At 58.1% G+C, this 13,286-nt stretch overlaps 1 protein-coding gene and 4 non-coding genes across 8 annotated transcripts; all 5 read left to right on the top strand.

Moving 5' to 3' along the window:
• Positions 1–5,861: 5,861 nt before the first annotated feature.
• LOC149995149 (Friend virus susceptibility protein 1-like) lies at positions 5,862–11,690 on the top strand. Of its 4 annotated transcripts, none has more exons than XM_090260651.1 (4): positions 5,862–5,935; positions 7,238–7,279; positions 9,146–9,184; positions 10,369–11,690. In XM_090260651.1, exon 4 carries the CDS (start codon positions 10,425–10,427, stop codon positions 11,292–11,294), a length of 870 nt encoding a protein of 289 aa, XP_090116777.1. In that variant the 5' UTR covers positions 5,862–5,935; positions 7,238–7,279; positions 9,146–9,184; positions 10,369–10,424; the 3' UTR covers positions 11,295–11,690. The 4 variants fall into 4 exon arrangements, with proteins under 4 accessions (XP_090116777.1, XP_090116778.1, XP_090116775.1 ...); XM_090260652.1 differs by having other exon boundaries at positions 5,906–5,928; XM_090260649.1 differs by lacking the exon at positions 5,862–5,935 and adding an exon at positions 9,537–9,752 and having other exon boundaries at positions 7,255–7,279.
• LOC149995153 (small nucleolar RNA SNORD88) lies at positions 7,074–7,164 on the top strand. The gene has a single exon (XR_016507953.1). It is a non-coding gene; the product is annotated as a small nucleolar RNA SNORD88 (small nucleolar RNA).
• LOC149995152 (small nucleolar RNA SNORD88) lies at positions 8,976–9,067 on the top strand. Its single transcript, XR_016507954.1, has one exon. It is a non-coding gene; the product is annotated as a small nucleolar RNA SNORD88 (small nucleolar RNA).
• Positions 9,839–9,926, top strand: LOC149995151 (small nucleolar RNA SNORD88). The gene has a single exon (XR_016507956.1). It is a non-coding gene; the product is annotated as a small nucleolar RNA SNORD88 (small nucleolar RNA).
• On the top strand, positions 10,208–10,297 carry LOC149995150 (small nucleolar RNA SNORD88). The gene has a single exon (XR_016507955.1). It is a non-coding gene; the product is annotated as a small nucleolar RNA SNORD88 (small nucleolar RNA).
• Positions 11,691–13,286: the final 1,596 nt, after the last annotated feature.

Genomic DNA, 13,286 nt, shown 5'->3' with positions numbered 1-13,286 from the left:
TTCAGCGAAAGTTGTCTGGAGAGCGCCTTCTGCACCCTGCAGCCAGGAAGTTCTGTGGAGGCCAGTTCTGGCGGGTGAGAGGCAGGGGTCCAGGCCAAAGGCCAGGCTCGGGGTTAGAATGTGGAGGGAGGAACAGCAGTCAAAGGTCAGAGACCAGTCACAAGGCTGGTCTCTCAGAAACTGGGGGTTGGACCCAGGGGTGGGCAGGGGCTTGAAAGCTGGCCCTGGGTAGGGCATGGCACTGAGGCTGGACCTGTGATTCAGCCCAGGGACTGTATTTGGGGGAGGCAGGGCCTGGAAGTCAGATCTGGGGGCTGAACGTGGGTGAGCAGGTCCTAGAGGCAGGCCTTGGGGGATACAGGGCATAGAGGATGGACACAGGGAAGAGAGAGTCTGAAGGCTAGACTGGGTGGGACAGGGTCTGGCATCTGGGCCCAGGGTGGCTGGGCTGCGTGGCTGGACTCCGTGCTGACCCTGGCCGTGGGCCATCTGCTGCAGGTTTCGGGATGGGAGTAAACGCAGACAGTCCCTACTGCCGCTGGGCCGGCGCCTGCTGCATGACGCCAAGAAGATCAGCCGCCAGCTGAGCCTTGCGCTGAGCCTGGCCGGCATGATGATCCTCGGTCTCATCTCTCTGGGCCAGCCCTGGGTCCACTTCCAGGTGCCACTCACAGCTCCCGGGGACCCTGCGGGCCCCCCGGGCATCCCCATCGACACCATCTTCTTCGTGCGGTGCAATGACATCTCCTGCCTACAGGAGCGTGACTACAACGCATGTAAGGCCCGTCCTGGACACGCCCACACACCCCCCCCCCCGAAGCCCGTTCCCGGGACTTGTCTCCCCTCTGCCCCGGGGTGCCCCTCTGCCTTCCCTAGGACGGTCCTCATGCCCCTAAACCACCCTCACTGCCTTGCGCTCCTCCCCACTGACATACTCCTCCTCATGGTGCTTCTGATCCTCTTCCTTCCGCAGACTTGCTGGACCTCTCCTGGATCTCCCTCCTCGTTGCCAGCATCACTGGCTCCTGCCTCTGCCTCGTGATCATAAAACTCATCTTTTTCACCAACTACAACCTGCCCATACTGGACTTCTCCGGCATCATCATCAGCATCATGACAGGCATGGCACTGCGGTCCTTCCGTCGGGAACACCAAGGCCACACGTCACTTGCCCAGTGTCCACCGTGATGCCCAACCCCCTCCCCACCCCCACCTTCAGCCCCGATCCAAATCCTGTCTCCCAACCCAGCCCAATAACAAAGATCACCTTCTGCCCTCACCCCCTCCCCGGCCCCCACACCAGCCTCCCCTTCACCTCTCATCTCCATCAGCAACAAACCTCGAACTCAGCCGCCTCCCCGTCCACGATGTCCATGCCTATCCCCACCGCCATTCCGATTCCGTCTTCTCTCCGACCTCCAAGCCAACCCCAACGCCGTTCCACGTCTCAATACCCAGCTGCCGCCCCATCCCCATCACCTGTGAATCTCCCGCTTCAACTCATTCTGCCCCGCTCCGAGCTCCGTCCGCGTGCCAGTCTCCAAGGCATCCTCGTCCCCAGCCACGACCCAGCGCCGGCCTCAGCCCCAGCCTCCATCCTTACCCTTCAGCCCTCAGTCCCTACCCAGGACCCAGCTCCACTCCCAGGTCCAGCCCCGTCCCACATCCTGTCTCCCCCACCCTCACCCCCACCGGCTCTGTGGTTTTGTTCCAGCCGCTCGCTCCTTCTGAGCCACAGTTTCCTCACCTGTAGGGTGGGGATAAAATTCCCTACCATGCGGGGATGTCACGAGGACGGAGCGACAAAATGTCAGTACTTGAGAGTAGCCATGGTCCGTGTCCTTAGCTCCATACACCTGCCCAAATAACTCCCACTTGCATGCCGAACCACACTTGGTAGGAAAGGAGGCAGCGGGGAGCACTTTCATTTGGAAAGGAAGGCTATTGTCTCTGTTGATAGTAACTGGCCACCACTTTCGGGTGCGTCAAGAGAACATTTTTGGTGAAGGATAGTAAGACCAAGAAGGGAGACCGCACAACTTCCTGTTTCCTTATTAGCAAATGTTCTTTGTCCAGTTTGTCTATTCAAGCTTCCCGATTGTTTAAATATAATAAGGAGCCCTGGCTGCTGTGGCTCAGTGGATTGAGCATCGGCCTGTGAACCAAGTGTCGCCGGTTCGATTCCCAGTCAGGACAAGTTATTAGGTTGCCCGTCAGGTCCCCAGTTGGGGGCGCGAGTGAGAGGCAACCACACAGTGATGTTTCCCTCCCTCTCTTTCTCCTTTTCCCTCTCTCTAAAAATAAAATAAACAAATAAATAAATTATTTTTAAAAATAAATAAATAAATATAATAAGGTCCATAGGGCAGGAAATGCCTCCGTTTTATGTCGTCTAAACTAGGACATTTTTCTATAAGAAAATGATCTCCGCCTAGTCTCCCTTTTAATTAAATGAAAAACACTTCCTATTTTCTTTTTCAATAAAATAAAGAAAAAATCACCCAGACCTCCATCCGTTACCTGGAGAAAAAAAAAAAAAAAAAACCCCACCAACTTTCCCTTTTCACAAATTATCTTTAATTCATGTCCTTTCAAAACAGTTAAAAATATCCAGAATGACAGAGTTCCTTATCTGCTCCCTCAGAAGCCCCAAATGAAAGACCCAGCACCATGATAATAATCAGTCTTGATTCTTGAGGGCTTGTTGTGTTGCCAGGAAATGTACCGATCTCGTTAACTCTTCGAGGCAGCCTAGGAGGTGGTTCCTGGGATCATGCCCACCTTGCAGATGAGGGAAGGGAGGCTCAGGGGGATGGAGTGGCAGCCCTATGGTGGGAGGCAGAGGCGGGACAAGAGCTCCAGTCACTTGGCCCCAAAGCCTGTGGTTTTAGACACCACCACTGCCTGCTTAAACCAAGGCTTGTACTCCCAGCATCGTTCTGCATGACATCGACAGGAGCTATTATCCTGCTGGCGAGCGGAGGCACAGGGAGGCGAAAGAAAGTGGGAGAATAATGAGCAAGACCCAGGCAGCCACACGACTAGGGACCAGGGGGGGATCTTCACACACCTGCTGCCCAGCCTTCTAACACCTGTACTCACACAGGGATCAGCATGGTATTGGGCATTCTGTTCTACCTGATGCAGGCCCGCGAGTTCCTGCAGGAAGGCATGACCTACAGGCTGGGGCACAGCTTCTACCTGGCATGGACTGGCATCTTCTTCTTCCTGATGACAGGTCTGCGCTGGGATGGCGTTGGGTTTGTGCGTGGGTTCAGGGGTACGGATGGGGACTGGGTGGTAAAGAGATCTGGATGCAGGCGGAGTTGCGTTTGGGGTAGAAAATGGATTGGGGCCAGGGCAGGGAATGGGGTCGGTTTGGGTTTGAAGATGGGGATCAGGGAAAGTATGTAAAAGGGCTGTCTCGGAGCTTGGGGATGGGCTTGGGGACAGGGTAAAGGATGAGGTGGAATTGGGGATGGGATTGGATTTGGAAAGGGGTTAGAGAGAGTGTAGGGAACGGGGTTGAGTTGGAGTTTAGGGGTGAGTTTGGGGACAGGGTAGGGGGTGTGATTGGGCTGGGAGAGGACTGGGGTCAAGGTTGGGCTGGCAAACTCCACTTGTCACCCCTTCTACTTTCCTCCTCCCCCAGGTTTCTTTTGCTACCTGAACTACATTAATTTCTGGTCCACCCTGGCACCGCAGGGCATCTGGATTTAGGACGTGGGAATGACCCTACTTCTGGCCTGCTCGCTCACACAGCTTCCTGCCAAGCACCTAACCACTCTGCTCTCTGGCCCCCGCACCCACCAAGACTCTTGTCCTTTTTCAGTCCCCTCTGAATCTCCCCTGTTCAGATTACTAATCGGCATTTTTAAATCTATATTTTTGCCCAGACCATCCTTTCAGCTCAGTACCTTGCAAGTGTTCATGAAGTTGCCATCCCTCCCCAGGGCCATCCCTTGGGCCCTCTAGGGTAGAAGGATGGGACTCAAGGGTAGAGGTGAGGGAAGGGATGCAAGGGAAAGAGACTTGAGGCACAAGGCCAACAAAGAATTGGGTCAATGGTTCCTGGCATACAGGTGGCGCCCAATCGGTGCTTTTTGAATAGCTGATCCTCCCCAAGCCCTTCAGGCTTCATCCCTTACTTTTAATGTTTTAAAATTTTTTTATTGATTTTATAGAATGAGAGAAAGGAAAGCAGGGAGGGAGGTGGAGAGAGAGAGAGAGAGACTTGTCCTTCCACTTATTGATGCACTCATTGGTTGCTTCTTGCATGTGCCCTGACCAGGGAATCAAACCTGCAACCTTGGCGTATTGAAACGACGCTCTAACCAACTTAGCTACCCACCAAGAGCTCAAATTTGTTCATTTTCAACATAGACTGAGCTGTAACTATGTGCCAGACTCTGGATCTATAGCAGTGATCACACTGGACCCAAATCCTTGTTTTTATGGAAGTGACATTTCAGCTGGGAAGCAAACAAACAAAATAAATAAATAAATAAAACACAAAGAGTTAGGTATGTTAGGGGATACATACGTGCTATGAAGAGGAATAAAGGAGTGTAAGGGAGACCAGTCTGGGAAGGAGGGGGTCTGTCAGATAGAGCAAAGGGGTGGGGTGCTATGCTAAGGTGACATCTGAGCAGAATCATGGCTGAAGAGAGGGAGAGACCCATGGGGTTACATTGGGGAAAAGAGTTCCAGGCAGAGGGAACAGCAAATGCAAAGGTCCTGAGGTACAAACGTCCTCGACAGGTTCCTAGAAGCCCAGGGAAACCAACGGGCTAGCATAGCCTGGGCGAGGGAGAGACAGGAAGGGGACGGGCGCGGAGAGGGGCCGGGGGCCAGGTCGCTCCCCGCCTTGCGCCACAGCGATGATTTCGCTTTCCGCGGCGCGAGGACAGGGTAAGACACGCCTCCTTTTGCTAAGAGAGGCATTTGCGTCTCTCCCTTGACTTCAGACTATAGACTTAATGGGAGGGATCTCCCAACGAGAAGGAACGAATAAAAAAACAAATGACCCGGGGAATCGGCTAAACAAAATGTGTTCTGTTCCTCCAAGGAAATGCAAGTGCGCGTGCGCGCGCGCGCGGGGAGCTATAAAGAATCCACAGCAAATTTCTGACAGTGGCGACCTCTGGTGAATGGACTTGGTATAGAGAAGTGTCATTTTTTCATCTTTGAAAAAACGTTTGCAGTCCCGTCTGCTGAAGGATGCGCCTTCGAGCTCGAATCCTGCCAAGAATCCAAGCCCCCTCGTGTCCGACGACCTAAACCGGGAAGTGAGCCCCGAACCCAGTCCTTCCGCAGCCCCAGGGGTCCTGTTCTCAGCCCCCGTCACGGCCCCGCAAGTCCAGGACCCCAGCTTCCTCCTCCTCCTCCTCCTCCTGCCCTAGAACCAAAGACAAACAACCCGATCCCGCCGGCCCGGCTCAACCCCTAACTGAGCGCCACGCGGGCGCTTTCCCAGAACCCCTCCCTGTCAATCTCAGCTCTGGCCCCACCCCACACTCTGCGGCTGGGACTTCGTCTGTGTCGGCCCCGCCCCTTCAGCCACAGCTGTCTCTCAGGCCATTCCAGCTGCTTCCCTTTCTGGCCCCGCCCCCACTCGGGGTCCTTCCCCTTCACGGTCCTCCTTTGGGGCCATCCACAGAATTGCCTGACGCTCATGACAAGACAACGGGCGGCGATGTTTCCTTGCTTGTTATTCTCCGCCTTCAGTGACAACGTCTTACGCCCTGTCCAGGAAGAGTCTAATGGGATAGGCACTGTCCAGTTCCTAAACAACAAAGTGGTGTTTCCGGCACCGGCGCTTATACTAGATGCCTCGAGACGGAAGCCCAGCCTGGCAGTGGGGCGGGCCTTGCGAGCGGCGCGCACTATAAGGCGGGACGCGAGGCAACCCACGCAGCCTTGGAGAAAGTGAGTGGTAGGTGGTGCGCTCACGTTTCTTGATTTTGGCGGGGCGGGGGGGGGGACTTTGGGGTCTCGGCCGCGCTTGTAATGAGGTGCCCGGGGCTGCGACGGGGTGGCCTCGCGGTCGCATGATTGGGATCACGACCTTTGTAATGGCGCTGCACGCGCTCAGAGGCGAGCCTGGGGGTTCCCCGCGGGGCGGGCGATGGCGTCTGATGAAGGTGGTGGGGTTCGGGGGTGTTTACAGACGGGAGAGCCCTTCCGCCGGAGCGAACCGGGCTAGCCCTTCTTTGCAGCGCGGACTGGCTGCGCCACGTCGCTGGCCTGCGCCATCTTGTCCGTCTTTCTTGGTGGGCGGGCGTAGGGGGGGCGGTGGCGGGAAGACGCGCGTGACATCGAGTGCTGAGATTTCCCGCCGGCGCTCGCTGCACGTGCTTTCCTTAGAACATCGCCCCCCCCCCTTTTTTTTTTTTTTTTGATCCCGGGCGGCTGGCATTTTTTTTTCTAACCTTGAACAAAGACTCGGGGCGATGGGGAGAGGGGTTAGGCTCCCAGGGGTCACTACGGAAAAGGTGGCAGTGGCGTCTCTAAGTGAACTACCGGCTGCCGAGGAGCAGATAGGAACGCTCTTCGGAGAAAGCAAACGGGGCCTTGGCTCACCTTCGGGAAGCATTCTGACACAGGCACCCCAAATAAGAGTGTGTGGGATGCCGGTTCCGGGCCGGTGGCCCTGCGGGGCTGGGACTTACGCTCCCGGCTGCTGAGCTGCGGCGCGACCCAGCGGGCGCCCCTCGAGATGAGTTTCCTGTTTCCGTGTCGCAGGCAGAAAGATTTTTCTCATCCGTTCGTCTTTGGCCATTGTCCCCAGCGTGGCTTTTTGTCTGCCCTTTTGCTTTTTTTAAGTGAATTCTTCAAACATACAGGGAGGACGCTGACGCTGAACGGTTGTCACGCCGCCGCGTTTGCTGTATTTGCGCTTCGAGGTTTGAAAGTAGATTTCTTACTTCCGTCCGAAGTAGTTGCTGCTTATGTGCCTCAAATAGCATTTGCTGCTTAATGGCAATGCCATTGCTGACCCTGATGTAAAGGCTTGTTCAGTGGTCTCTGTCCCTGAAGGGGAGTAGCCTGGGGGTCTGGTTGCAGGCAGACTGGGGCTCCCATGATGTTCAGCACTGGGCTCCGATCACCCCTGAGGACACAGTGCCCTCCAGGACCTTTGACACCTGGGGGTCTGAGGGGCCCTGGTTTTGATGTTCTCTGGACCCCCAAGACTTTCTTCGCCCCCTCCCCTCACCAGCTCCTTCCTGTGTTACAGGTTTCTTCGAGCTGAGGGGCCACCCACCACCACCCCATCTTGGTAAGAACCCTTGCTCCCATTCTCTGACCCACCCAGGTCTGTAATCACCCACATTTTGGGTGACTTCACATATCCCTGGGACCTAATTTGTATGCCAATGGTCATGTTTTGCATTTACATACAAACAGCGGCAGCTCTGCTCTTGTGGCTCTGAAGGTGTCTGTCAGGCGATTCTGTTCGTGAGCCTCAGCCTCTGTGCCTGGAGCAGATGAGTCCTCTCCCGGGGCCGGGGGAGGGGGGTGGAAAAAATGAAATACACAGTCTCCGAAAGGGAGAAATACACGAGTTTGGGTTTGGGGTGGGGGACTCATCAGAAGTCCAGTTTTCAGATGGAGCAGAAGAAACAGTGGCTGGCGGGGATGGCAGAGTTATCGCTGTCCCTCGTGGGTACAATGTATCTTCCAGCCCAGCAGAGACAGCTCCCCGCGAGTCACGTGCGCATAGACAGATCCAGTTCTTAAAGCCCCCTTCATGGCCACAGTGGCTATTGTTACAGTGAAGTGCTGTGTCGGGCAAATGTTTCACACGTGTTTCAAAGACCCAAATCCTAAAATGGGCCTGGATACATGTTCTCCAACGAGAGGCACGGGTTCTCCGCTCCAGGAGGGTCTTTCCTCTGCTCCTTGGACGTCAGGAGTAGAGAGAACCCCAGCGGTGAAACCGGACAGAAAGAGTGTTCTGGGTTCTCAGCGGCGTTGGAGGGAGGGGAAACTGCTTTCTGCGGTGAACGCGGGTGGTCTGGCCACGAACTGTGTTTCGAGGGGAGCTGATGCTCTTGGCCCAGGTGTCTTCTGCGAGGCTCTGCACAGCCATTGCCCTCTAAGGGGCTTTCTGGGAAAGTGTGCGGGAGGGAAGGTGCCCGCAGGCCAGGGGTATTGGCGGGGGGGGCGGGGGGGCAGGAAGCCCAGAGCAGGCTGGGGAAGAGGGTCCTGGACCATTTATTGGAGAAACACCAATAGGTGGCTTCTTGCGCGCCCCCAACCAGGGACCCAGCCCGCAACCCAGGCACATGCCCTGACTGGGAATCGAACCAGCAACCCTTCGGTTTGCAGGCGGGCAGTCAGTCCACCGAGCCACACCAGCCAGTGTCTCTTGGTTTCTAAGGCAGCCTGGTCCGACGAAACGCTCTGTTCCGTGGTGTCCGGCCCAGCAGCCACTGGCCACGTGTGGCTCTTGAGTACCTGAAGTGTGACAGGTGCCACTGGGAACGGGGCTTTTTAATTTTATGTGAATTTGAGTAGTGTCTTTGTCTTTTGGACAGCACAGCACATTCTTCCACAAAACTTGGGTTTTCAGGGTTCCTGCGTGCTCACACCACTTCCTGAGGGTTAACTCACCAGATCCTCCCAAGTTACAGAGCAAGGAATGGCAACGCAGGACTCCCCCAGAGCAAAAGGCTCAGGGAGCTGGGTGGGGAACGCGGGTACAGGGGAGGGCTCATCGGGCACCTCGGAGCTGAGCCAGAGGAGGCGCCCCCTTCACCTCACTGCAGGGCGAATCTGTTTTCACATTCAGGGGTCGGGCTTAGGTCGGTGCCGCAGGTGTCAGCAGGCAGGCCCAGGGGTTGCCACTGACAGCCCCAGCCGACTGTGGGTCACTCCTGCGGCCTGGATCGCTGAGCTCTTGGCTGCGTCATCCCCTGCGGGCTGTGGGCAAGGGCTCTGGGACCTGGGCGAGGAGGGCGGCTAGGGCAGCGGAGCCCCCGTGATGTCCAGCACTGGGCGCTGAGCTTCCCTGAGGACATGGTGCTCCCCTGGGACCTTTGACACCCAGGGGTCTGAGGGGCTCTGGGGAGGGATGCACCGGGGGCCACGGGTGCCCTGCACCCCACTGACCTTCCCCTCCCCCACTCCTTCCTGTCCGCAGGTGGTTCCCCAGGAGTCGGCAGCCCCACCACCCCTCTTGGTAAGAGCAGAAGAGGTACCCTCTTACTATAATAATCATGTTAAGCTTCTAATGTTACAAATGTATAATAACACGTATAGATTAGGGTGATATTGATACAATAAAAGACATGCTGAGCACCTACTGAGCCGGGCGCAGTGCTGAGCACTAGCTCGTTCTCTCCTCGGTAGCCCTGTGAACTGGGCCCGGTTTGTCCCTGTTCCCCAGCTGAGGACCCAGACGTACAAAGAGGCTCTGGTTTCCCCACATCCCTCCTTTTTAAGGGGGGAAGTAGCCTTATTTCTGCAGCCTTCATGCGTGTTAGGGTGCTGCAGGGTGATGGGGGTGATCTCTGTTCCCCTCTTCCCTGCAGCTGAGGCTGCAGAACCGAGGAGCTTCGTTTTGATGGACACTTCCGCCACTTTGACCTAAGCGGCCGTTTGTGGCAAGTCGGCCTGGCTGAGGTGGAGGCCCCAGTATCAGTGCTGTGGCCTGGGCTTATAGCGGAGCCCCCAGCTACCAAGGAGGCGGTAGGCTGGGGTCATTAATGCCCACCCGTACTCCCCCAAAGTTGCATGCCAAGCCTGAGGTATGTGGTCTCCACTGCAGAGATGAGTGGGGGACGGGCGTGTAAGAGGAGGCAGGTGCAGGAGCCGGTGAGGTTGGGGGGGAGCTGTGCTTGGGGTCCAGCACTGGGCTCTGACCTCCCCTGAGGATATGGTGTCCTCCCCAGGACCTTTGACCCCTGGAGTCTGAGGGGCCCCGGCTCTAGGGATGGGCTGGGTGAGGGCCATGGTTCCCTGCACCCCCCCTCACCTCCACCTCCCCCACTCCTTCCTGGGGGCGCTTCCTCTTGGTAAGAACAGAAGATGCTCCCTCATTTATACTCTGAATATAAATCATGGTAATAATGCAAAAGCAAACGCTGAGCAGTTAGGCGGTGCCGGGCAGAGTTCTAAGCACTGGGTTCGTTGACTCTCCACAGTGATGCTGTGGAGTTGCAGGGCGGCTCCCTGTGTTGAGTCCTGAAAGGTCTGTGCTTGGGGCCCCCCGTGATGTCCAGCACTGGGCTCTGAGCTCCCATGACAGCACTGTGCCCCCCGGGACCTTTGACACCCGGGGGCTGAGGGGCCCCGGCTCTGGGGAGTGTAAGGGGCTGTAATGGTTTCCCCCACCTGAGCCTCTGTGTCCTTCCCTGCCCACAGTTCCCGTGGCAGCGCCCCTCGGGCTCCCTGCTGTTCCCTCCAGGGCAGCGGGGACCATGGCCGAGCGAGCGCTGGCGCCCCACCAGGCGGGGCGGGGGGACTGTTACTACACGTACACCGAGCTCCTGGCCATCTCGCGGCGCTTCAAGCAGAACCCCGGTGAGCTCATGATCACCTGGATCCTGCGCGTGTATGACCAGGGCGGCTCGGCCCTGGCCCTGAACGCCCGGGAGCTGACGCTGCTGGGCGACCTGACCGGCGACACCATCTTCAACTACCGCTGCAAGGGCCTGCAGGGCAGCTGCAAGACGCTGCTCACCTGGCTGCTGCAGGCCTGGCGCCAGCGCTGGGAGTCCTTCACGCACTTCGAGGCCACCGACCTGCCCTTCCGGCCCTGGACCACCATGGAGGAGGGCATCCAGCTGGTGCGCGAGCTGGGCATGCTGGACTGGATCTACCACGAGCCCGCGTCCCCGCTCCCCGCCGAGCCGGCACCGGGGCCTGCGCCCGAGGACGTGCCCTTCACCCACCGCCTGCAGCGGCGCCTGCTCACGGCCGCGCCCTCCGAGCTGCGGCTCTCACTGGTCAGCCTGCTGGTCAAGGGCATGACGGTGCTGGAGGCGGTGATGGAGATCCAGGCCATCGCCGATGTCGGCCTGCTCTGGCGCCACAATCAGCCGGGCCGCGCCAAGCTCATGCTGGGCCCCAATCCGACGCGCAAGGACCTCCTGGGCTGGCTCCTGAGCCACGGCGTGCCCAAGGAGAGGGTGGACAAGCAGCCCACCAAGGTCCTCCTGGAGCTGTACATCAAAGAGGCCAAGCGCAGCCGCAGCCACCCGGCCTTCATGCTGGCGGAGGAGCAGCCCGCGCCGCCCCCCTACTCTGATCAGGCCTGTGGGGAGGACCCGCCCGTGCGCCCTGACTAGAGCCCGGAGGGAGGCTGGATTCCAGGGAGCCAGCAGGGCAGGGGGCTGGGTGCCTGTAGTGATGACACAGAACCAGGATGGACGGAGGGACCTCCCACCTGCTCTCGAGCCTCCTGTGGGCAGGCCACCCTCACATAGTTTTTGAGGAGCCCAGAAGAATGTGTCCTTGCCCGTAGGCACGCCATGGGTGTCACTGGCCGGAGCTGGCTGAGGGCACAGCGACTAGACCCCAGCATTTCAGCCCAAATGGCATGGTGGGTGGGCACCCACCCCTCCGCCCATGGGCCCGCAACATGAGGTTTGTACCTTTTTTCCTGAGGCTTTTTCTTTTTGCTTATTTTTAATGCATTGTTTTTACTTAACACTAATCATATATACACTTGGGTTTTAAAGACACTTTGTCGTGTGGCTTTTCTCTTAAGACCGCTTTGCAGTGCCTCTCCCTCTTAAAGCAGACTTGCTGTTCACCTGCGTGGGGGAAGGACGGCCAGGCCAGTCCTTCGCGGTTTCTCCGGCAGCTTGTGTGGCCTCTGGTCAGTACCTCGGTTCTCTGAGGCCGGATGGCCCTGGAAGTCAGTGCTGAGCACACCCAGGGGTGGGGAAGATATGTTTAAATAGCACCAGTGGCTGCGTGTGGACCCTGTATGTGCCGCAGCCCCCATGTGAAGCCGGATCCGGGACCCTTGCAGGGCACGGCCAGGACATGTAGGTGCACGGCGGCCCGGGGCTGGGGGTCCTGTCTCCGTGGGCCATGTGAGCGGCTGCTCGGCAACAGGGCGGGAGACCCGCCCGAGCTCAGTGGTCTTCCCCAGATCTCTGAGGAAGAAGGGCAGTCTCTTCCCAGGACCAGGAAGTGCAGAGGGTGTTCTGGGGCAAGGCTGCCTTTCACTTCTAAGGCCTGTGACTGCTCTGTGCCTCCGGTGGCAGTGATGGGTGGGGTGTGGGGGGCTCCCCAGCAGTGGGTACTCCTGGCGAGCCCACCTTGAAGGCTCAGGGCATAATCCTTGCCCACAGTGCTGGGAAGTGGGTAGGCCCGGGTAGGGCTAGCTTGCTAGTTCCAGCCCTTTTCGTCTCTCAGTCCTGGGGAGGGTCAGTGTCCTGCTTTCCCCAGTGGAGGTTGGGAGGTCCTGGAAGCTGAAATGACTTCAGCCACAATCCTCCCACCTCTGATCCTCCAACATTACCACATGTAATGGGCACCCAGTGACAGTGCCCTCGCACACCAGGGTGCCCATCTCCAGTGTTCTAATGCGGGGTGTTCACGTTTGTCCGATGGTGCCTGGTGTGGGGGGTTGGTGGCAGGGGGCAGGGCCTCCCCTGCAGTGTGGAGGGTTGAATGCCGGAGCATGAATGCTGGCCAGGACCGCGCCTGGGCCACACCAAGCACCCACGGGCCTGCTGTTCCACCGTTAGGTGAGCGGTAGCCCTAACCACTGTCTGCACACCAGCCACACGTATGGCCGAGGAGCCACTGAAATGTGGCCAGTGGGACTGGGACCCAAGTGGGCAGGTGGCATGCCTGAGAGAAGGGTACCAGCCATACCTCTGCCTGTCCCGGGATGCTAACCTTGGAGGTAGTGTGGTCTGCCGAATTTGAGGCTTGGCTCAGGGACAGGGCAGTCGCCTGCCCAGAATCACAGCCTCAGGGTCTGTGCTGAGTGAGCAGCGTTGGGGGCAGCCAGGCTTGGAGCTTTCCCTGTGCGAGACAGGCCTGACCCGCTCCCTAGGACCGCGGAGCGCCCCTGCTGCCGCTCATCTCGAGGCACTGAGTCTGACCTGTGACCCACGGCGCAGGCGCAACTTCGTCAGGTAGTGCGTGCACATGGGTCATGCCTGCACATGGCAGCCCCATGTCCTTGCCACATGTTATGCGTGTGTGGAAACATGCGCCCAGGCACATTCCCCACACAGGCGCCTACACGCGTACCAACAGGCTGCACGTGCCCGCCACACATGCAGATGCACCGGCAGGCAGCCACCTGCACGCACAGG

The sequence above is a fragment of the Furipterus horrens genome, unplaced genomic scaffold, assembly GCF_987537825.1.
Source record: "Furipterus horrens unplaced genomic scaffold, mFurHor1.1.pri manual_scaffold_13, whole genome shotgun sequence".
NCBI classification, from domain to species: Eukaryota; Metazoa; Chordata; class Mammalia; order Chiroptera; family Furipteridae; genus Furipterus; species Furipterus horrens.
The sequence above is the reverse complement of the archived record's forward strand: the minus strand, read 5'-3'. Positions and strand labels throughout refer to the sequence as shown.

What these genes read in the sequence shown, in the direction of transcription:
- LOC149995149 (XM_090260651.1), top strand. Translation starts at nt 10,425, where the DNA reads ATGGCCGAGCGAGCGCTGGCGCCCCACCAGGCGGGGCGGGGGGACTGT.